This window comes from Mobula hypostoma, chromosome 3 (assembly GCF_963921235.1).
Source record: "Mobula hypostoma chromosome 3, sMobHyp1.1, whole genome shotgun sequence".
In the NCBI taxonomy this organism is placed as follows: Eukaryota; Metazoa; Chordata; class Chondrichthyes; order Myliobatiformes; family Myliobatidae; genus Mobula; species Mobula hypostoma.
Genome location: NC_086099.1, coordinates 9,201,680 through 9,227,434, shown reverse-complemented (window position 1 = coordinate 9,227,434; position 25,755 = coordinate 9,201,680). Strand labels below are relative to the sequence as shown.

At 43.3% G+C, this 25,755-nt stretch overlaps 1 protein-coding gene across 3 annotated transcripts in view; it reads right to left on the bottom strand.

The window, feature by feature from the left end:
* Positions 1-25,755, bottom strand: part of dcc (DCC netrin 1 receptor) — a 1,425,388-nt gene that overhangs the window by 285,669 nt on the left and 1,113,964 nt on the right. For all 3 annotated transcript variants that reach the window (XM_063042623.1, XM_063042621.1, XM_063042622.1), the window contains exon 12: positions 23,747-23,796. In XM_063042623.1, the coding sequence (XP_062898693.1) occupies positions 23,747-23,796 (50 nt within the window). The remainder of the gene's footprint in view (positions 1-23,746; positions 23,797-25,755) is intronic.

The following is a 25,755-nucleotide window of genomic DNA, read 5'->3' as shown; positions in this document are numbered from 1 at the left end:
AATTTAAGCTCAAGTTCAGGTTCAATTATCATTCAACCATACCCATAACTGCAGCCAAATGAGACAGTGTTCCTCTGGGCCAAGGTGCAAAACATGGTACCAATAGTCACACACAGCACATATAGAATATGGAGAACATAGAAATCTACAGCGCATTGCAGGCCCTTCAGCCCACAAGTTTGCGTTGACCATGTAACTTACTCTAGAAACTGCCTAGAATTTTCCTACCGCATAATCCTCTATTTTTCAAAGCTCCATGTACCTACTTAAGAGTCTCTTTAAAAGACCGTATGGTATCCGCCTCCACCACCATCACCAGCAGTGCATTCCAGACTATCCACAACAGCCCCAACCTTTGCGTCATCAGCAAACTTACTAACTCACCCTTCTACTTCTTCATCCAGGTCACTTATAAAAGAGGAGGGGTCCCAGAACTGATCCCTGCAGAACACCACTGGTCACCAACCTCTATGCAGAATACAAACCATCTACAACTATCTGCTTTCTGTGGGCAAGTCAAACCTGGATCCACAAAGCAAGGTCTCCTTGGATCACATGCCTCCTCACTTTATGAATGAGCCTTGCATGGGGTACCTTATCAAATGCCTTACTGAAATCCATATACACTACATCCACTGCTCTACCTTCATCAATGTGTTTTGTTACATCCTCAAAGAATTCAGTCAGGCTCGTAAGGCACAACCCGCCATTGACAAAGCCATGCTGACTATTCTTAATCAGATTATGTCTCTCCAAATGCTCAAAAATTCTGCTTCTCAGGATCTTCTCCAACAAATTGCCCACCACTGAAGTAAGACCCTCTGGTCTATAATTTCCTGGGTTATCCCTACTCACTTTCTTGAACAAGAGAACAACACTTGCAATCCTCCAATCCTCTGGTATTTCTCCTATCCCTATTGATGATGCAAAGATGATTTCCAGAGGCTCTGCAATCTGCTCCCTCGCTTCCCACAGTGGCCTGGGGTACATCTCGTCCAGTCTCAGCGACTTATCTAACTTAATGTGTTTCAAAAGCTCCAGCACATTCCTTTTCTTAATGTCTATAAATATATAACTCATCAAAGTTCAAAGTAAATGTATTATCTTACATATATGTCACCGTATACAAGCCTGAGATTCAATTTCATGCAGGCATACTCAGAAAATCCAGGAACCATAACAGAATCAATGGAAGACTGCACCCAACAGGATGGACAAACAACCAGTGTGCAAAAGACAACAAACTGTGCAAATTCTGAAGAAAAAAATAAATAATAATAATAATAATAATAATAATAAATAAATAAATAAATAAATAAATATCTAGAACATGATGTGAAGATTCCTTAAAAGTGATTTCATAGGTTGTGGGACCACTGGGGCAAGTGAAGTTGAGTGAAGTTAGCTCCTCTGGTTCAACAGCCTGATGGTTGAGGGGTGATAACTGTACCTGAACATGGTGATGTAAGTCCTGAGGGTCCCGTACCTTCTTGCTGATGGCAGCAGTGAGAAGAGAGCATGTCCTGGATGGTGGGGGTCCCTTGTCCTGGATGCTGCTTTCCTGTGATCGCACTCTGTCTTGTTGTGCTTAGTGGTGGGGAGGGATTTACCAGTGATGGACTGGGCTGTATCCATTGCTATTTGTACATATACAGTAATTATACTAGCAGAAAAACTTAAAAACAAGTAAAACATGAAACATGAAGAAGAGGCCTGTAGATTGATGGTGATTGGGATATTGTCCTGGAGCTACGTTTTTGCAAGAACAAGCACACACATGCAGCCACAGACGAACACAATACATTTTGTCTTGTTCGTGTGTGACAAGACTTAAGCCCAATTTATATTTCTGCATCAAATGTACGCCGTAGGTATGGTGTAGCTGCGTACCCTATGCTGTACTCTACGCCGAACCCTACGCCGTAGCCTAACGCGCACCTCTCCCAATATGTAACTACGTGTCGCGCCAACGCAGACCACAGCAACTGTGATTGGTTGGCTTGGTAGCATCGCATTTCCTCCTACACATTTCCGGTTGCTTCTTCTTCTCCGCCGTTTCAGAATTGAGAGAGAAGAGAGAAGAAGAACGTGAGTTGAGCATGAAAATGAACCAACTCGAGGAGAGTGGCCAGACAAGCACAGAAAATTCACCCTCCTTCTGCCTCAATCCGTTCAATGGTCGTACACACCACCTCCTCCGACGTCTTCTCTCTTTTCTGCCTTGCAGTAATTTCAATAAAAGAAACTCCTGTTCAACATTTATTAGTTCCAACTCCAACATGATGCACTCAGTTTCAATCACCATTGAAGTACAGGAAGAAACTCAACACAGTGGCATAGAAACCCCACCGCCAACTAGCATTTTGGCGGTGAATTGCAGAGCAACGCAGACACACCAACGCACAAGTATAAATGCTTACAACGGTGTAGGCCACTTGCGTAGGCTACGGTGTAAGTTACAGTGTAGCCCCTATACACAAGTATAAATCAGCCTTTACAGGTAAGTAGGTTAGTGGGTTAGTAGGTAACAATAGACTTCCTGGGCATTTTGAAATTTAAGACATTTGCTGAGAAGATTTGCAGCTTGACAGTAAGACTACCCATAGGTCTCATGCAGATCTTCGTGGACTATTAAATCACCAGTACAGTGCTGACTCACAAATTCTGTGCCTACAGCATCAGCTTGATACTGCCTTAGACCACCCACCCCATCAGGCACAACCATTCTCTCACACCAGGTTACTGACCCACTGAACTCATGGACACGACTCTGAAAAGTACACCAAACTATCCTAGTGTTACAGTGCTTTCAGTATCCTCATGAAAATGGTTTTTGTACTGACGAAGGGTCTCGGTCTAAAATGTTGACTGTTTCTCCTCTCCACTGAAGCTGCCTGGCCTGCTGCATTCCTCCAGCATTTTGTGGGTGCCGCTCTGGATTTCCAGCATCTGCAGAATCTCTAGTGCTTATAATTTCCAGCCTTATGAAAGATAGGAAAGTTAAGCGCACAATATGAAGAAAATGATTATCCTCTTTGCACTATTGAATGACAAGTGGTGTGATAAACAGGGTCTGGGCCTGAAGCATCAACTGTTTATTGGTGTGAAGCTAGGAGTGGGAATAAAGGGATCTTTTTTGGATCAGCTGCCAGTGACCAGTGGTGTTCCACAGTGTCTATGTAGGGACCGCTTCTTTATACATAGTATGTCAACGATCTGGATGATGTTATTGACAGCTTTCTGGCCAAGTTTGTAGACAATACAAAGGTAAGTGGGGGGGCAGGTAGTATTGAGGAAGTAGAGGTCTAAAAAGCCATCTTATAGGCATTCAACAAACTGACTCTCCTGTGACCCATTTCCTTGAGGTCAAGGAACCCTTTGGTGCCAGTGATAACTATATGATTTGAGTTCAACTTGAAATTTGATATGGAGAACATAAAGTCTGACGTAGAAGCATTTCAGTGGAATAAAGGAAATTACAGTGGTATGAGAGAGAAGTTGGCCAAAGTAAATTGGAAGGAGATGTTGGCAGGAATGACAACTGAGCAGCAATGGTGTGTACTTCTGGGAAAAATGAGGAAGGTGCAGGATAGATGTATTCCAAAAACAAAGAAATACTCAAATGGCAAAGTAGTACAACCGTTGCTGACAAGGGAAGTCAAAGCTAAAGAAAAAGCAGGAGGGCAAAGCAAAGACTAGTGGGAAGACAGAGGGTTGGGAAGCTTTTAAAACCCTTCAGAGAACAACTAGAAGAATCATAAAGGGGGAATAGATGAATTATGAAAGCAAGCTAGCAAACAATATTACAGTGGATAGTAAAAGCTTTTCAAGTATGTAAAAAATAGAAGACAGATAAGAGTGGATATAGGACTGATAGAAAATGAGGCTATAAATGAGGCTATAATGAGGCTATAATATGAGGCTAAATGAGAAATAATAACAGGGGACAAGGAGATGGCGGATGAACTAAATGAGTATTTTGTATCAGTCTTCACTGTGGAAAACACTAGCAGTGTGCCAGATGTTGAAGGGTGAGGGAAGAGAAGTGAGTGCAGTTGCTATTACAAGAGAGAAGGTGCTCAAAAAGCTGAAAGAAGCAAGGGTACATAAGTCACCCGGATCAGATGAAAAGCACCCTGGGGTTCTGAAAGAGGTAGTAGTAGAAATTGTGGAGGCATTAGTAATGATCTTTCAAAAGTCATTGGACTTGGGCATGAAGATTAGAAAATTGCAAATGTCATTCCACCCTTTAAAAAAGGAGGATGGCAGCAGAAAAGGAAATTATATATCTGTTAGCCTGACCTCAGTGGTTGGAAAGATGTTGGAGTCAATTGTTAAGGATGAGGTTACGGAGTACTTGGAGACACAGGACAAGATAGAACAAAGTCAGCATGGTTTCCTTCAGGGAATATTTTGTCTGATGAACCTGTTGGAATTCTTTGAGGAGATTCGACATAGGATAGATAAGGGGGATGGAGTGGATGTTGTAAATTTGGACTTTCAGAAGGTCTTTGCCAAGATGCCACACATGACTTTGCTTACCAAGTTAAGAGCCCATAGCATTGTAGGAAATTTATTGGCATGGCTGGAGCATTGACTAGTTGGTAGGAGGCAGTGAGTGGGAATAAAAGGGTCCTTTTCTGGTTGGCTGCCAGTGACTAGCGGTGTTCCGCAGGGGTTGGTGTTGGGACTGCTTCTTTTTATGCTGTATCTCAATGATTTAGGTAATGGAATAGGTGCCTTTGTTGCCAGTTTTACAGATGACATGAAGATTGGTGGAGGAGCAGGTAGTGTTGAGGAAACAGGTAGGCTGCAGAAGGAATTAGACAGATTAGGAGAATGGCAATAGAGTGGCAAATGAAATACCATGTTGGAAAATTCATGGCCATGCACTTTGGTAGTAGAAATAAGTGCGCAAACTATTTTATAAATAGGGAGAAAATCCAAAACTCTGAGATGGAAAGGGACTTGAAGTCTTTGTGCAGAACACCCTGAAGGCTATCTTGCAGATAGAGTCGGTAGTGAGGAAGGTAAATTCAATGTTAGTGTATTTTTCAAGAAATCTAGAATATAAGAGCAGGGATGTGATGCTTGAGTATTGTGAATAGTTTTGGGCTCCTCATCCAAGAAAAGATGTTCTGGCATTGGAGAGGTTTCAGAGGAGGTTCACAAGGATAATTCTGTGAATGAAAGGGTTATCATATTAGGAACGTTTGATGGGCTCTGGGTCTGTACACGCTAGAATTTGAAAGGATGAGGGGAGATCTCATTGAAGACTTTCAAATGTTGAAGGGCCTAGACAAAGTAGATGTGGAAAGGATATTTCCTATGGTGGAGAAGTTTAGAATAAGAGGGCACAGCCTCAGTACAGAAGGGCGTGCATTTAAAACAGAGATGCGGAAAAATTTTTGAGGCGGAGGGTGGTGATTTGTGGAAGTTTTTACCACGGGCATCTGTGGAGACCAGGTCAATGGGTGTATTTAAGGCAGAGATTGATACGTTCTTGATTGGACGCGGCATCAAAAGTTTCGGGGAGAAGGCCAGGGAGTAGGACTGTGGAGGGGAAATAAGGACAAAGTTATGATTGAATGACGGAGCAGACTCGATGGGCCAAATGGCCTAATTCTGCTCCTATGTCTTATGGTCTTATAGTAAGCAAGGCAAGAGCTTCGCTTGGTACATTTGACAATAATAATGCAACACTACTATCAATGGAGTGTCCAAGGAGGGGTAGCACCTCTGGTGCAGGGCTTGTTGTGTCCATTTTGCAGTAGTTCACTCATCTTTAGTCCCCACTGGACATACAGCTCTCACCTGTGGCTTCAAGTAGCTGTTTGCATACGACAGCAGCCACACCCCGGTACACCACTCACCAAGTGGGGGTTGCCATCGGGCCTCACACCCCAGTAAGGTAGGGGCATGTCTGTCCTAGCATGCAAAAATCAGCTCTGGTGGAATGGGTGGATGAGATCTACCGTGAGGTCCAACGGCCAACTGCAAAACTCCATGAAGAGCGAAGGTCATGACAAGGTACAGAAGATGTCATGGTCGTCCATCGCAATCAAGGACGCCCTCAGTATGTGATGTCTGCTTGTACCACTGGACTGGATATCTGAGATCAAGAGAGTGGAAATGCTCCATTTCCACTTTAAAAGCTCTACACACAGATTTCATGTCATCACCGGACATGACAGACCAATATTAATACCAATCATCTGAAGTCCTTTTAGTTGATTAAGTCCCACATTGGTGGCATCAATGACAACAGTAAACTGTAGTTGATACTGCTCACTACATTTGTCTTGGAGGTATGTACTGGAACGCTAATGTCCACTGTCTCTCGAAATGGACAGAGCCTTCGCCGATTCGAGGAGCAGCCCTTTGGTCAACATGTGAAAGAGCACAGAGAGTGCAAGTAACGTTAATACTGAGAACATGAGTTGTAGAGTCCTTGAAGGCGAATCTGTAGGTGGTGGAATCTGTTCAGTGTTGAGATGAGTGACATTACGCACACTGGTTCAGGAGCCTGATGGTTGTGGGGTAATAACTGTTCCTGAACTTGATTCTGTGTGATTTTGTACCTCTGTCCTGATGGTAACAGTGAGACGAAAGCATGGTCTGCATGGTGGGGGACCTTGATGATGGATATTTCTTTCTTGTGGAAGCACTCTATGTAGACGTACTCATAGTGGAGAGGGCAAAGATAGAGTGAAAAGCATATCTTGCATATTGTTCATACTGATCAAAAAAATCTTGACTTATGCATTGAGGTAAGGTAAGACAATAACAATGCAGAATAAAGTGTAAAAGGTAGAGGGAATGTGCAGTGCAGGCAAACAATAAAATGACAGATCAGCACACACAAAATGTTGGATGAACTCAGCAGATCAGACAGCATCTGTAGAAATTAGTAAACAGTTGATGTTTCGGGCCAAGACCCTCGTTCACGACTGGAAAGGAAATGGAAAGCTGCCGGAATAAAAAGGCACAAGGAGGGGAAGGAGGATAGCTGGAAGTTGAAAGGTGAAATCTGGTGAGTAGAAAAGGTAAAGGGCTAGTGAAGAAAGAATCTGATAGGACCTTGGGAGAAAGGGCAAGAGGAGGGGCATAAGGGGTAGGTGATAGGTAGGTGAGGAGAAAAGGTAAGAGGCCAGAGTGGGGAATAGAAGATGAGGGAAGGGAGAGGGGAAAATTAGTGGAAAGAGAAATCGAAGGGGAGGAGGAGAAATTCCCTTGAGACTACAGCATCATCATCATATGCCACGTCGTATGGCATAGGCAATTGTGGTCTTTGACCGTGATTTTTCTTAGCAAATTTTCTTCAGAAGTGGTTTGCCATTGCCTTCTTCTGGACAATATCTTTATAAGACAGATGACCCCAGCCATTATCAATACTTTTCAGAGATTATATGCCTGGTGTCAGTGGTCGCATAACCAGGACTTATGATATGCACCAGCTGCTCATACGACCGTCCACCACCTGCTCCCATGGCTTCACGTGACCCTGATCAGGGGTGGGGAGGGGGCTAAGCAGGGGCTTTCCCTTGCCCAAGGGTGAGAAGGAGCACCTTACACCTCCTTTGGTGGAGACGTATCTCCACCTCACCACCCTATAGATCACAGCAGCCCTTCAATAAAAAAGTACAAGAATGGTGAACTGTCCCATGAGATGTTGCTGTGTTCTGCTGTGACCACACAAATAACCGAGCAACTCCATTCTCTATTAGTGGCCTCCACAGAATTGAAGAGAATGTGTAACAGTCACGGCATAGAGCAAAGCACAACTTTAGAAGCTGTTGCTTGCAGCACACTTGTGTCACAATATTAAAGCCTCATTTACATTTCAATAAAGAAACAATGAGATCCAGAAATTTGCATCAGTGACCTTAAACCCTTCTGTGTCTTTCGTTATGCATCGGCAGCATGTTTGCACATTGAAATGGAGAGGAGGGGGTGGAGAACGGAAGACTCTGGCAAGCAAACAGCTTGGAGACTGAATTTTACTCGCTCTCACATCGCGAAAACACCAGATGGCGGAGTGCGCTCCAGAGCCCAGATGTTTAGAAAGAGAAGGATAAAACCACATTGTCTGTTTCAGAGCAATCAAAACAAATGCAGTCAACTGGACTTAATAGTTTACCATTCTCAATAGTCCCCTGCTGTTAGAACAGTTTAACAGCAACACCCGCTGTTGAGCAGTTTGGAACAGCATTACTGAACAAAATTATATAACTCCCCAAATGTGATACAGTACTATATCTATCTATCTATCTATCTATCTATCTATATATATATATATGTATCTATATATCTATCATCTATATATATGGAGCTAGGTCCTGAAGAAAGGACTTGGACCGAAATGGCAATTGTTTACATATACGCTGCCTTACCATAAGACCATAGGACATAGGAGCAGACTTAGGCCATTTGGCCTGTCAAGTCTGCTCCACCATTCGGTCATGGCTGATCCTTTATCCCCTGCTCAGCCCCATTCCCTGGCCTTCTCCCCGTACTTTTGATGTCGTCTGATCAAAAACCTATCAATCTCTGCCTTAAATACACCCAATGACCTGACCTCCACAGCTGCCTGTGGTAATAAAGTCCACAAAATTACTACCCTCTGGCTAAAGAAATTATTTCGCATCTTGTCCTAGCCTCCCCCAGCATGGGAAACATCCTTTCCACATCTACTCTGTCTAGGCCTGTCAGTGTTCAAAAGGTTTCAGTGACATCTCCCATGACTGTGATAACATTGCCCTTTTGATTCATCTGTTCTATTTCCTGTTGTTATCTGTAGTCAACATTCCAACTACTGCTGTGAGACCTGTATATAAATGCCATCAGGGTCCTTTTACTCTTGTAGTTACTTAACTCAACCTACAAAGATTCAATATTTTCCGATTCTATGTCACATCTTTCTAATGATTTGATGCCACTCTTTACCAGCAGAGCCATGCCACATCCTCTCCCTACCTACTATCCCTCCAATAAAACGTGCAACCTTGGACATTTAGGTCGCAACTACAACCATCCTGCTGAGTTCCTCCAGCATTTTGCATATGTTGCTGAATATACCTGGAGTGCCCAAGACTTTTGCACAGTACTAAGCAATTTTATGTATTGAACTGTACTGCTGCTGCAAAAAACACAAATTTTATGACATATGTGAGTGATGATGAACCTGATTCTCAAATGGGTCTCTATTGTGGACTGAGAGTGGGAAGGGGCAGAGAGTGGGGAATCACGATTGGGAAAAGGGGAAGAGAGAGGGGAGGGAGTGGGAAGCACCAGAGAGACATTCTGTAGTGATCAGTAAACCAATTGTTTGAAATCAAATGATCTTGCCCGCTGTTTCAGGGTTAGGCATGTCTTCACCCATGCCATCCCCTGACCCTGCCACTCCTTCTCTGCCACCTATTCTACATGTCTTCCATAGGCACTCCACTCTTGCCATTCTCAACGTCCTTTGCTCCTGCCAGATTTACAAACTCCCTCTCCACTCCATGTTGACAAATGCAGTACTCTGCAAAGGACTTAGGCACATGAGAGCGATATATATATGTATGTGCCTAAGACATTTGCACAGTACTGTAGTTCCTCATGCAAGGCAAACTTCTACACAGGCCTTCAAATGTCTGAAGAGATGGTGGAGGCATAGATTCTCATAACACGAACTGAATCATCAATGAATAGATAGAAACATAGAAACATAGATATCTGCCCCTTGTGAATATATTTGGTAGAGATACAGTGCTGTAACAGCCCCTTCCAGCCCAATGAGCCCACGCCACCCAATTACACCCATGTGACCAAGGAGTCTACTAACTCACATGTCTTTTGGATTAGGGAGGAAACCGGAGCACCTAGACAAAACACACGCAGTCACGTGAAAAACATATAACCTCCTTTATAGGGAGCACTGTGTAACGCACTAGGGTTACTGGCTCTGTGAAGATTTACGCTAACCATGGCCACCCCAAAAGAGGTGTACAAGATGATAAGAGGAATATTTCTATCCCTTGGTATTGGTATTGTCATTGCCAAAACCAACTTCCAAAAAATGAAACCTATTTCTATGCCAACAAGGCTTAGGCTACTAAAATGTTACATCCGGTCAATCTTGCTGTGTGCTTCCGAAACATGGACTATAACACCAGAACTCCAAAGAGAAGCAACAGAAATGTGGTTTCTTAGAAGGATGCTGAAAATATCATATAGAGATAGGGTAACTAATGAGACAGTACTCTAATGTGTCCACACAAAAAGATCTTTAATGAGAACATTAAATGAGAGGAAACTTAAATTCCTGGGCCATGTTATCAGAAAGGGAGAAATAGAATGCCTTACATTACAAGGCCGTATGCCTGGGAAACGCAGAAGAGGAAGGCAAAGAAGAAAATATATGGACACTGTGAAAGAACTAAGTATGCAAGATATCATTGACGCTGGATGGGACCGTTTGATGTGGAAAGCCATGATCACCCAAGCATGTAACATGCAAGGCACATGAAGAAGAAGAAGGTGGTATTAGTATATGATATTGTTTTCATATTGGCAGATGAACTGAGATCCAGTGAAAAGCTTGTCTTCCACACAGTTCATACAGATCACACGTTACTTAGTGCAGTGAGGTAGAACAAGGTAAAACATTAACAAAAGGTAAGGTAGTGAAGCTAGCCAATAATAACAAAAGGATACCAAAATATTCTTCAGATATATATAAAGTAATAGTGCCATGGTCCGGATCGGGGTCCCTTTAAATTTACCTTGTTTATGTTACGATCCGGACCGTTGATTCCCTGTTTTCCCGGGTCCCTCGACTTTGGTGATTAGAGTCAATTAACACTCGGCTGAACTGGTAGTTTATAGTCTCCGGCTTTCAGCCGTTTGGCGCGGGAGCGTCTGCAAAGTAACCAAGGTACGGTGTGCCAATATCATCTGGCCGGAGCAAGCCTAGTTTCCGCCCGAAGCAAGTGCCGGTAATTCGCCTTTCCTCACCAGAGCAACCTTGTCAAGTTACCTCGCCAAAGCAAGCCTGCAAAGTTTTCTCACCAAGGTGGGTCCGTCAGTTAACCCGCCAGAGGGAATCAGGAACTGCTGTCTACTGTTCCCAGGCCTAGTCAAGAGCTCGCCACTACCCGGAGGCTCCAAGTCAAGTCCTGGCTCCGGGGGCATTCAAGTACCAAGTCAAGTCCTGGCCCTGGCGGCATTCAAGCACCAAGTCAAGTCCAGACCCTGGCGGCGTTCAAGCAGCAAGTCAAGTCCTGGTCCTGGCAGCATTCAAGCACCAAATCAAGTCCTGGCCCTGGCAGCATTCAAGCACCAAGTCAAGTCCTAGTCCTGGTGGCATTCAATCACCATGTCAAGACCTGGCCCTGGCGGCTTCCCAGTTCTGAGTCAAGTCCTGGCCCTGGCGGTCTGTGATTCCTGTCCTACCCCTTGTCTAAGTCCCTTCTCTGCCCTTCTCGCCTCTAGCCCTCGTCTGCAGCCCCGCCTGCACTTTGGTCTAGTTCCATCACCGGAGATAGATAGGTAATGTCTGGTGTTCATTCGTGTTGGTCTTGTCTTGTCTTGTCCTCGCCTCCGTGGGGTAAGTCAGGCCGTCTTGCCGTTGCCCCGCAGAGGGTCATGAGTCCTGGCCCTATGTCCTGTACCCAAGGAGAGGTCCCAGCTCTCTGTTCTGTGTGTGAGTCCCGGCCCTATGTCCTGTACCCAAGGAGGGGTCCTGACTCTGTGTTCTGTGTATGTGTCCATGGTTCCATGTACCTGCTCCCCGAGACCGAGGCTTTGTGTTCCCATGTTCCTCCTCTCCCTAGCCCATGTCATGTCCTTGCCTGGTTCTGGGGTCCGAGCCCGAGGCAAGACCCAGGTACTGGGTCCTTGCCCAGTCTCTGGCTCGGAGTCCATACTCTAGCCTCTTCATGTCTCTTCTAGCTCTGGGAGCCGATTCCGAGTCCAAGCCCAGACCCTTGGTCCCAGCCTAGTCGTAGTCCTGAGCCCTTGTCCAGTTCGCTATTTCCTGCTCCTGCCTTGCTCTCCTGGTATCGAACAAGAAACTAAATCTAAGTAACCTCACAAGATGTGCCTTGCATTTGGGTCCACCCTTGCTCCCATGTCCCTGCCATTGTGACAAAAAGAACTAATAGTGGTCATTGGACCACTGGAAACTGACAGTGGAAAGTATGGAACATAGAACGTAGAACAGAAAAGCATAGCACAGTCAGCCCACAATATTGTGCCAACTTTTAATCCACTCTACATCAATATAGCCCCTCCCTCCTATAAAACCCTCCATTTTTTTCATCCACATGCCTATATAAGAGTCTATGAAATGACTCTAATATTTCTGCCGCTACCAGCACCTCCAGCAGTGTGTTCCGTGCACCCATCACTCTCTGTGTGAAAGCCTCCCTCTGGCGTCCCTCTATACTTTCCCCAATCATGTTAGAATTTAGCCCTCCCATATCAGCCATTTCCACTCTGGGAAAAATGTCTCTCGCTGTCCACTCCATCATCTCATACACCTCTATCAAGTCGCCTCTCATTCTCCTTCAGCCCAAAGAGAAAAGCCCTTGATCGCTATCTTCATAAAACAAGCTCCCTAATCCAGGTAAATCTCCTCTGCACCCTTTCTAAGCTTCCCCATCCTTCCTATAATGAGGTGACCAGAACTGACCACAATGTTCCAAGTGTGATCTAACTAGGGATTTATGAAGTTGCAACATTACCTTGAGGTCTTTCAACTCAATTAAAAGTCAACACAGCATACACCTTCTTAGGCACTCTATCAAACTGTGTGACAACTTTGAGGAATCTATGAATGTGGACCCCAAGGTCCCTCTGTTCCTCCACACTGCTAAATATCTTGCCGCTAACACTGTATTCTGTCTTCAAGTTCAACCTTTCAAAGTGAATCACTTCACACTTTTCCAGATTGAACCCCATCTGCCACATTAGAAAAATAAAAAGAAATATAGCAGCTTGTCACATTCTAAGAATTTAAGGTGATCTACATCGAAATCAGGGAAGTTAATTAATTCATTCATTTTTATTTATTGAGATACAGCACAAACTAGGCCCTTCCAGCTCTCAGAGCTGCGCCACTCAGCAACCCCCAATCATGCGACAATATACAATGACCAATTAATCTTTCAATTAGTATGTCCTTTGATGGTGGGAGGAAACTGGAACACCTCGTGGAAACGCATGCGATCATGGGGAAAGGGTACAAAACTCCTTACAGTCAGTGGCGGGAATTGAACCCAGGTCATTAGCACTCTACGTTGTAGTCCTAACATTATGCTACCATACAATATTCTCCAGACATCCAGGAATGAATTTTAGATACAGTCAGTGGCTTAGGTACACCTGCTCGTGAACGCAAATATTTAATCAGCCAATCATGTTGCAGCAACTGAATGCATGAAAGCATGCAGACAGGATCAAGAGGTTCAGTTGTTGTTCAAACCAAACATCAGAATGGGGAATAAATGTGATCTAAGTGACTGACTGTAGAATGATGCTTGGTGTCAGATGGGGTGGATTGAGTGTCTCAGAAACTACCGATCTCCTGGGATGTTCATGCACAACAGTCTCTCGGGTTTACAGAGAGTGGGGCGAGAAACAGAAATATACCCAGTGGGTAGCAGTGCCTTGGGCACAACCACCTTGTTAATGAGGGAGGCCCGAGGAGAATGGCCAGACTGGTTCAAGTTGTCAGGTAAAGACAGTAAGAAGGCAAGACAGCGACTATACTTCATTAAGCATTTGAAGAGATTTGGCATGTTAACAAATGCACCTCAAAAACTTTTAAAGAAGTACTGTGGAAAGCATTCTGACAGGATGCATCACTGTCTGGTATGGAGGGGCTACTGCACAGGACCGAAAGAAGCTGCAGAGGGTTGTAAATCTAGTCAGTTCCATCTTGAGAACTAGCCTACAAAGTACCCAGGACGTCTTCAGGGAGCGGTGTCTCAGAAAGGCAGCGTCCATTATTAAGGACCTCCAGCACCCAGGGCATGCCCTTTTCTCACTGTTACCATCAGGTAGGAAGTACAGAAGCCTGAAGGCACACACTCAGCGATTCAGGAACAGCTTCTTCCCCTCTGACATCCAAATTCCTGGATGGACATTGAAGCTTTGGACACTACTTCACTTTTTTAGTATACAGTATTTCTGTTTTTGCACATTTTAAAAAATCTGTTCAATATACGTAATTGATTGACTTGTTTATTTATTATGTTTTATTTTGTTTGTTTTTATTTCTCTCTCTGCTAGATTATGTATTGCACTGAACTGCTGCTGCTAAGTTAACAAATTTCACGTCATAATAAACCTGATTCTGATTCTGATTCAAATAACCACGTGTTACAGCAGTGTTGTGCAGAAGAGCATCTCCAGACGCACAACACATCAAGCAAGTGGATGGGATACAGCAGCAGCTGTGCACGAACATACACGCAGTGGCCACCTTGTCAAGTACAGGAGATACCTCGGAGAGTGGCCACAGATTGAGTATACCCGCTGGTATTCAGTGCCACCCATGAACAGCAGCACTACAGTAGAAACGCTCAGGTCTTGCAGCCTGGATGATCACTTTACTCCAAAAACTCCAAAAACTTCTCTCCTCCTCCTCAGCCTAAAATCATACCACAGGCGACTATTTCATAGAGAGTGATTTGTAGCAAGAGACAGCTATGAGATAGTTGTCTCAAGAGTTTATTCTAAGTGTCAAAAATGGAAGAAAACACAAAAATAACAAAGGAATGCCATGGGCAGTGAACACTGAGGTCATGTTGAATTAAGCAGGGTCTCATTACAGTATTTTTCTTCTGTTATCAGCTTGACAGTAGTCAAATTACTGGGTGATTTTGAAGGGAAGAGCTATCTGGTTGAACATTTGGAGGTGAAAAAAAGACATTGATAATAGTGTTTGATGTCAAAGCTTAGGAGGAAGCGGAATTTATCCTGAGGGAGGAAGGCTGACGATCAGAGCACAGAGGATGTTTCAAATGCATAGAAGTACCAAAGGGAAAAGAGGGAAGGCTGAAGGCTTAGTTTCTTGGGGGAAAATGAGAGACAACCTTCATCAACTTTATTTGCCATATACACTCAGTAGACACTTTATTAGGTATACCTGTACACCTGCTCATTATTGCAACTATCTAATCAGCCAATCATGAGGCAGCAACTCGATGCATAAAAGCATGTAGACATGGTCAAGAGATTCAGTTGTTTTTCAGACCAAACATCAGAATGGGGAAGGAATGTGAATGTGATCTGAATGACACTGACTGTAGAATGACTTTTGGCGCCAGACAGGGTGGTTTGAGTATGTCAGAAACTGCTGATCTCCTGGGATTTTCACACACAACAGTCTCTAGAGTTTACAGAAAATGGAGTGAAAAACAAAAAAAAAACATCCAGTGAGCAGTAGTTCTGTGGGCAAAAGTGCCTCATTTATGAGAGAGGTCAAAGGAGAATGGTCATATTGGTTCAAACTGACAGTAACTCAAATAATCTCGCGTTACAACAGTGTAGAGGAGCACCTTTGAATGCACAATATGTCGAATCTTGAAGTGGATGGGCTAAAGCAGCGGAAGACTATGAACATACACTCAGCGACCACTTTATTAGGTACGGGAGGAACCTAATAAAATGGCCACTGAGTGTAAATCATATCCACAATTGCATTATAAGAGACAAAGCTAGATATCCAAATATATTATTAAAGGTCTCCAAACACTTGCCAGGTTATGCAATGTTGTAAAATTAAGGGCTAGCATATTTGTGATTGATTAGCCATTAACACAACTTTCTTTACCCCACCCCTACATCGTTATTAGATCTTTGCCCTTCCCACCTGCCTCTTCCCAGCTTTAAGGTCCGAAGTTCAAAGTAAACTTATTATCAAAGTAAACATAGGTCACTGTATTCTACCCTAAGAGTCCTTTTGTTCTGGGGATTCTGTTGAAATACAACAGAACCAATGAAAGACTACAAATAAAAAATGACAAACAATTCTGTGACAAAAGACGAACTGTGCGAATACAATAAACTAATTAATAAATAAATAAGTAGATACATACATAAATAAATAACACCGAGAACATGAGATGAAAAGTCCTTGGAAGTGAGTCCATGGTTGAGGAATCAGTTCAGAGTTGAGGTGAGTAAAGTTATGCATGCTGGTTCAGGAGCTTGATGGTTGATGGGTAATAACTATTTCTGAACCTGATGGCGTGGGTGCCACAGTAGCATAGCTATTCGTGTGATGATATTACAACTTGGTGCGTTCCAGAGTTTGAAGTTCAATTCCACTGCCGTTCTGCAGAGACTGTATTTCCTCCCCGTGAACGTGTGAGCTTTCTCCGGGTCCTCTGGTTTCCTCCCGCAGGACAAAGGTGTACCATGTAGATTAATTGGTCATGGTACATTGTCCTCTGATTAGATTAGGGTTAATCGGGTTTGTGAGTTTGCGGGGGTAGCATGGTTCGAAGGGCTGACTCTGTGCTATATCACTAAATATTCCTGTCCCTCCTTCCCAATGGCAGTGGCAAGGAGAGAGGATGGCCTGGCTGGTGCTGGCCCTTAACAATGGCTACAGCTTATTGATAGGAGGATCTTACCTGTGATGGACTGGGCTGCATCTACCACTTATTGCAGATTCTCACATCGTTCCCACTTCCCCCCACTCTGAAACCTATGTCTTACCTGGATCCACCTATCACCAGCCAGTTTGTGCTCCTCCCTATCCCCCACTCTTTCTCGTTGCCCTCTTACTTCGCAGTCCTATTGAAGGGTCTTGACCCGAAACATTGACCATTCATTTCCCTCCACGGATGATGCCTGACCTGCTGTCTTCCTCCAGTGTTTAATGAGCATTGTTGCTGACATTAAGTCAATGATCTGGAGCAACACGCACAAAATGATAGAAGAACTTAGCAAGTCAGGCAGCATCCATTGGAAATGAATAAACAGTTGAGACCCTTCATCTCGGCTGGAAGCATCAACTGTTTATTCCTCTCCACAAATGCTGGCTGATCAGAATTTTGTATGTGTTGCTCTGGTGTTCTGGCATCTGCAGAATCTCTTGTGTTCCTAATCTGGAGCATTAACTTTACCTCCCTCTGCACAGAAGCTGCCTCACCTACCGAGAATTCCCAGCAACTTTTTTTTTGTTGTTGTTGCTACAGGATAAATAGTGCTTGGTCCCAGAAGGAAATCAATAGCCTTAATCAACTGATTCAATGGGTTGGTGGTGCTGCAGTCTGAGAGATAATGGAAAAAGAAACTATCAATACTCTGTGTTAACTCTGGTCACCATCAAAAAATTTACTTACAAAACAAACGACCTGGCCTGAATACAGCTGAATATAAGGATAAATTAGTGAGGAGTTAATCACCCACCATGCAGCCGGCTCCTATTTATGACAAAACTCATTTCCTTCTCCACCTAAATATTTGCTCACCGTTTTGTTTATTCATGATTACATTTTTATTTGAGCTTCACACCAAATGTAATAGATCGTAAGACCATAAGACATAGGAGTAGAACTAGGCCATTCAGCCCATCGAGTCTGCTCCGCTATTCCATCATTCTGTGGCTGTGCTCTCTGGTTCTAGGCACCCCAACTACAGGAAACATCCTCTCCACATCCATTTTTCATCCATATTGTACTGTCTCAGTACTTTTATATTTGTGTGCTGTAGCACTTTTTAAATTTGCAGTTACTTTGTAAATAACACTATTCTTTGCATTTCTGGTCAGATGCTAAATGCATTTCATTGGCTTTGTATCTGTACTCGGCACAATGCCAACAAAGTTGAACCTAATCTAATCTAATTTAAACTAATTTTATCTAGGTCTTTCAATATTCAACATATAACGTACAGCATAATACAGGCTTTGCAACCCACAGCATTGTGCCAACCTTTCAACTTACTCCAAGTTTAATCCAACCGTTCCCTCCCCCATAGCCATCCATTTTCCTATCATACATGTGCCTATCTAAAAGACTCTTAAATATATTTAATGTATCTACCTTTATTTCCACCGGTGGTAAAGCATTACACACACACCCACCACTCTGTGCAAAAAACATACCTCTAACATCTTCCTTATACTTCCCTCCAATCACCTTCAAGTTATGCTGCCTTGTATTAGCTGCCTCCACCGCATGAAAAAGTCTCTGGTTGTCCACTCGATCTATCCCTCTTATCATCTGATACACTTCTATCTGTTGGGCGCCATAGGCATAGCGGTTAGCACGATGTTAATACAGCTCAGGCTGTTCTGGAGTTCTGAGTTCAATTCCAATGCTGTTCCATAAGGAATAGAATGGAATAGACCTGTATTGTCATTGCTCAGGACAACGAGATTGCGGTACGACTCCAGTCCATGCAAAACAAATATATTCAAGGCATGCTGTACGGCTTAACTTTAAAAATCCCATATTTACATGCAACAAGTGACTTTGATTGTCCATAACGCTCAAAGGCCATTGGCAAGCCGGAGTGTATCATTATTCAGATGCACAACAGCCCTCAGGAAGAAACTGTTTTTCACTCTTACTGTCTTGGCAAAGATGCTTCTGTATCTCCTACCAGACCGCAAGACCTTGTATCCGGAATAGGATGTGTCTTTAATGATGTTACGAGCATGCCGTAGGCATTTAGAGTTGTAGATTGTGTTTCCAGTTCTGGTGGTTCAGTCCCAATGAGCGAATATGCTTTTTCCTAGGTACTCCGGTTTCCTCCCACAGTCCAAAGATGCGCTGGGTATGTTAATTGGTCATTGTAAATTGTCCCGTGATTAGACCAGGATTAATCAGGCTTGTCGTGGGTTCCTGAGGTGTTGTGGCTTAAAGGGCCAGATTCCATGCTGTATTACCAAGTAAAGAAACGTAGGTTTCACCTGGAATAAACACTCAAGGTTTCAGGCTGAGACCCTTCAAGACAGAGGCTCCCAAACTTTTTAATGCTATGGACCCCTACCATTAACCAAAGGGTTCGTGGTCCCAGGTTGGGAACCCCTGCTTTTTGAGTACTCTGATGAATAGCCTCGGCATAAAACATCAACTGTTTATTTATCTCCCTCTGTAGATGCTGCCTGAGATGATGCTCTTCTGCACACCACTGTTGTAACACATGATTATTTGAGCTACTGTTACCTTCTTGTCAGCTTCAATGGGTCTGGCCATTCTCCTCTGACCTCTCTCATTAACAAGACATTTCCACCCACAAAACTGCTGCTCACTGGAATTTAAAAAAAAATTCACACTATTCTCTGAAAACTTTACATAGTGTTGTGGGTCAAAATCCCAGGAGATCAGCAGTTTCTGAGAAACTCAAACCACCCCATCTGGCACCAACAATCATTCAACAGTCAAAGTCACTTGGATCACATATCTTCCCCATTCTGATATTTGGTCTGAACAACAACTGAACCTCTTGACCATGGCTGCATGCTTTTATAGATTTAGCTGCCACATGATTGGCTGATTAGATACTTGCATAAACAAGCAAGTGTACCTAATATAGTGGCCATTGTGTAGTTTGTACTTCACATTGCTTTTCTCCCATACTGGAACTTGACCACCAGAGAAACTTTTAATCTTGAAAGTCTGTGAAAAATTTGGGCCGTAAAGTTACAGAGAAATGGGGAAAATGGGGTAAATTTACAGAAAAGCCACGCAAGTCAATCATAAATGGTTTAATATGAAATTGAATATTATTCCTGGGTTGCTGCCTGTAAGAATTCACATTGAGTTTGCTCCAGAAAAAATTTTACCTTGGAGATCATTCACCAAAGCAAATTAAAACTAAAATGCATTTAAAATAATTCAATTCCAATTGCATGCAGCTCTGGTCCCAGAAGCAAATGGACTTGCACACTCAATGCCAAAAATTCTCCAATAAAGGAAGTTGTCATACTTCATGAATACAGCATATTGGAATAGAATTATGTTTTTTAATCTAGAAATCTCTGTAAGGGAAAGGGCTTATAATTTGCATTCAGGTCTATAGGGAGAACAGTGATAGAAGTTCGCTGAACCCCAAGCACTGAAGTTGAAGGTTTTTTAAATAAACACAAAACTTCCAAAAAAAAGTACTGATGAAGGATCGTTGACATGAATCATTAACTGTCTCTTTCCCAGACCAGCATTTAATTAATTCATTCATTAATTTATTTAAAGATACAGTGCAGAATTGTCCCTTCCAGCCCGCCACCCCAGCAACCCCCGATTCAACACTAGACTCATCATGGCAAAATTTACAAAGGCCAAAAACCTACAATAACCAGTTAGTCTTTGGACTGTGAGAGGAAATCAGAGCACCCGGTGGAAACCCAAACTCGTGACGCCAGAATTGAACTCTGAACTCTGATGCCCTAACCTGTAATAACGTCACGCTAACTGATACACTACCAAATTTTCAGTTTTCATTTCAGACAGAAGGAAAGCTATGATGGAGGGAAAGGTTAGAGTAGGTTAAAATGTCAGCACAACATTGTGGGCTGAAGGGCCTGTATGGTTTCTGTAATGTTCTATGTTCTATGTTCTGAGACCACAAACCATACTACATTGCCTTACCTGAGTGATTATCTTGGTGTCCAAGCGGAATATTCAATGATTCCTTTACCATGGACAATATAGTTAATTGTTTGCCCATCTCAGGACAATCTTTGCACAACCAACATGAAATTCCATTTATGGGCTTGGTGGATCAAATGACTTTTCACGGGACAGTGTAGAACAGATCAGGATATTTTAAGAATGGCAATAGTGAAAAAAATAACAATAGTGATCCTATCTCATCTCCTGGAGCATAGGAGAATGAGAAGAGATCTGATAAAGGTGCACACAAATGATGAGGGGTATAGATAGGGTAATCCTCTCTGATTGATTGAGACCGGAACTAGAGGTGCCGTGTTGTATGACGTGGGTGATCATGGTCTTGGGTATATGGAGGAATTTAAGGTGGGGGGTTATATGGGAGGCAGCGTTTAAAGGTCGGCACAACATTGTGGGCCGAAGGGCCTGTACTGTGCTGTACTATTCTATGTTCTACGTTTTCTACAGAAGTGGTTTGCCATTCTCTTTTTCTGGGCAGTGTCTTTACAAGACAGATGACCCCAGTCACTATCAATACTCTTGAGCGGTTGTCTGCCTGGCGTCAGTGGTCGCATAACCAGGACTTGTGATGTGCACCAGCTGGTCATACGACTATCCACCACCTGCTGCCATGGCTTCAAGTGACCCTGATCAGGGGGCTTAACAGGAGCTACACCTTGCAGGCTAATGGAGGGAAGGAGTGCCTGACACCTCCTTTGATAAAGACCTATCTCCACCCCTCCAGCCACTACTCCAGTATGGTACCATGATGGAAAATTCATGCTCTCAGAGCTATCTTTAGCTCCCAGTTATCATTCAATGGTATCATGCTTTTTATAGAAGGAGGATGAGAGGTAACTTGACAGAGGTGTACAAGAGTGGGTAGCCAGAGACTTTTCCCCCCGGGCCAAAATGACTACTGAAAGGGGGCATAATTGGAGGAAAGTATGGGGAGGAGGGGAGATGTCAGAAGTAGCTTTTTTTTTCACAGATTGTTGAATGCATGGAACACCCTGCCAAGGGTGTTGGTAGAGGCAAATAGATTAGGGGCATTTATAAGACTCTTAGAGAGGCACATGAATGATAGAAACATAGGGGGCTGTGGAGGAGGGAACGGTTAGAGTAATCTTAGAATAGGATAAAAGGTCAGCACTTCGTGAGCTGAAGGACCTGTATTGAGCAGCAATATTCTACGTTCTATATTCAAGCTCTTTAAAGTAAGGTATGGCTTGGTTCCAGAAACATTGATTAAAAGTCCAGCTAAGTTAAAGCAGGAACATTTACACTCAGTGACCTCTATATTAGCTACCTCCTGTATCTGCTAGTGGCCACTGAGTCTATGTTCACGGTCTTCTGCTGCTGTAGCCCATCCTCTTCAAGATTTTGACATACTGTGTGTTCAGAGATGCTCTTCTGCACACCACTGTTCTAAGGTTTGGTTATCTGAGATACTATCACCTTCCTGTCAGCTTGAACCAGTCTGGCCATTTTCCTCTGACCTCACTCATTAACAAGATTTTTCGCCCACAGAACTGCACTCACTGGATTTTTTTTTTGCACCATCCTCTGTAAACTCTAGCGACTGTTGTGCATGAAAATCCAGGAGATCAGCAGTTTCTGAGATACTCAAAGCACAATGTCTGGCACCAACAATCATTCCACGGTCAAAGTTACTTAGATCACATTTTGTCCCCATTCTGATACTGGTCTGAACCACAACTGAACCTCCTGACCATGTCTGTATGCTTATATGCATTGAGTTGTCACATGATTGGCTGGTTAGGTATTTGCATTAACAAGCAGCTGTACGGGTGCAGCAAATAAAGTGGTCATTGAGTGTGTCAATGCCTGTTCTTTCAGCTGTTATAAAGTGCAAACGTTGTTACATGTTTTAGAGAATAATAGTGATCAGGGATTCACTTGAGTAGCCACATGTAAGTTTGATATGTTACCGCACGGATGCTACAGTGTGTGAGTCAGTTACTGTCCCACACAACCTTTATTCATTTCCCCATGAAAAGATGCCTCAAATGGACCAACTGTGATATCTATTACAATAGGTCACCATTAAACTGAAGTTAAAAGCAATCAATTCCATCTACAATATAAGTCAATTCTTAAGACCCCCAGGTCAAAATACCAAGCAATTTAATTAAACAGTTCTAACAGCAGTATGTCAGATATGAATGATTCTCTCTATCTTTACTGCTCCTCTGCACACAGAGCACACAAATATAGATGTATATATATGACCACACACTACACATATGCATACACTCAGACTCCACACACGTATATACAAACACACACAGACTACACATGCATACACACAAACACACAGAGACTACACATACACACACAGTCAACACATACATGCAAAAACTCAAACACTACACGTGTGTGTATGTAAAGACTACACTCAGAACATACACACACATCAGACTGCACACACATACACCACAGACTACTCTTCTTCTTCTTCGGTTGTCCATCGAAATCTGATGACAACGTCCACTCCTTTAACGGTGAGATCTTTGATGACTATACAGTCCTATCCTGGACCCACAAGCTCTATTGCAGGTAGGACATGTATATGTGGTAGTGGTGGTAACCATGGCTGCATTTCTCCTGGCTCTCTTCTGCTGTCTTCTGGTTGTTCTTTCCATCTCCAGAATACGAACCCCGTCCCTACACAGCTGTCGCCACGTGGTACGGTCAGCAGCAACCTCCTCCAGGTCCTCGGGTCTGATCTTGCACTTCCTTAAAGCATTCTTCATCTGATCCTTATAGCGCTTTTTCAGCCCTCCAGCTGAGCATCGACCATGATGTAGCTGGCCGTATAACACTCTGTGGGGTAGCCGACATGGGGGCATCCTTATCACATGCCCCAGCCACTGCAGCTGACGCTGCGTGATCATGGCCTCAACACAGACTATACACACATACTTACAAACACACACACACACACACACACACACACACACACGCTACACACCCGTACATACAAACACACACATACACGCATGCACATACACACACAGGAAGGTTGATTGATTTTCCACATTTAGTACTTTTCAGAGGTTACTTGCAGCAAAGAACGCAGAGGTAAAAAAGGATTTTATACTCACTCGCGAATTTGCCACTTCCAGTGAAATATTTTGAGGCGCTGCACTGGGCACTGTAAAAAACCACAGGGAGAGCAGATAATTAAAGGAACAGAGGAGAAAATGTTCAGAGTATTATTGTTCAGAAATTGTCCTAAAACAGAAAACTGAAGGCAAGTAGTTGCCATGCCACAGATCTCTCTGTATTTATCCAACAGCATGAAGAATACGTGATTCTGTATACAGCAACAGAAGACCATCGCGCCTTTAGTTCCATCCTTCTGCTCAGTGTGAGCTCAACCCCAGACTGACAAACTAACCACTGGAAGACAGGCTTTGTGTTGAGGACCTGCATCATAACTAAGTGTAGATGGACATATCAATGTAGTTATAAAGAAGGCAAGACAGCGGCTATACTTCATTAGGAGTTTGAAGCGATTTGGCATGTCAACAAATATACTCAAAAACTTATGTAGTTGTACAATGGAGAGCATTCTGACAGGCTGCATCACTGTCTGGTATGGAGGGGCTACTGCACAGGATCGAAAGAAGCTGCAGAAGGTTGTAAATCTAGTCAGCTCCATCGTACCCAGGACATCTTTAGGGAGCAGTATCTCAGAAAGGCAGGGTCCATTATTAAGGACCTCCAGCACCTAGGGCATGCCCTTTTCTCACTGTTACCATCAGACAGGAGATACATAAGCCTGAAGGCACACACTCAGTGATTCAGGAATAGCTTCTTCTCGATTCCTAAATGGACATTGAAGCTTTGGACACTACCCCACATTTTTAATATACAGTATTTCTGTTTTTTCACATTCTTTTAAATCTATTCAATATATGTAATTGATATACTTGTTTACTATTATGTTTTATTTTATTTATTATTATTTTTTCTCTCTTTGCTAGATTATGTATTGCATTGAACCACTGCTGCTAAGTTAACAGATTTCACGTCACATGCTGGTGATAATAAACCTGATTCTGATTCTGATTCTGATTCTGGCTCTGACTGAGCTGTATCCACTACTTTTTCTGGATATCGTCTAGTATCTCAAACTTAAACTCAGAATTGGAAGTCGCATAAGCTTCCAAACGAATAGAATCAATAACTGCCTTTTCCAACTCTAGCCGCGTCCTGTGACGATTTTTTTTAAGCATCCAGAAAATAGGTTCCTTAAAGTCACCATAGCCAGGGGGAGGTAGTGATGAGAAGCTCCCAGTACCTAGTAAATGCTCCCAATGGCATACATCTCAAATAGCCTCTGACAACCAAACTCTGCTACTGGCCTTCAGATTAGCTACAAAGCCTGGTGGAACATTTTCTTCCGACAGGAGAAGAGACAAGGCCAGGTTGCTGGCAACTTAAACCAGTCACTTTGGGCAGATGGGACTCATCAGCTGTGCTTGGCAGCTCAGCCAGAAGGAAAACTCTGATCTCAAACCTCTGCTGCTTTGTGGCAAAACCCATGGGGAAGGCTTAGGGAGTAAACCTTAAGGAAAAAGTCTGGAGCTGGAGTCCCCAAGGCAGAACTACGTTGAGTTCAACGCTGACTGGCAACTCCTGTGATGCCACTTGTGCTAAACTGTAATGGCCTCTGGCATTCCTTTGGATTCATCAGCTGAGCGGAGAGGAGGAGCCAGCTGCATGGGGAACTGCTTGCTCTCCATTTTGTACTGCCCTGGCTTGCATATACGAACAACCGAGGCACAACCCTAACCAACGGTAGGCCTCAGACATAGATATCAAAGCAAATAAGTTCAGGCAAACGTTTACAGGTCACGGCCAAAGTCAAACATCAAAGTAAAATTTATTATCAAAGTACGGACATGTTATTACATACATACTATCTTGAGATATGTTTTCTTGCAGGTATTTACAGAAGCAGAGAGAGAGAGAGTAAGAAATAAGAAAATAAATAGAGATGGAGCAAGTTGAAGTTAATCTTGTCCAACACACATGAAATGCTGGAGGAACTCAGCAGATCAGGCTCTCCAACAGACAATCACAACTGCCAACACATCACTGGCAC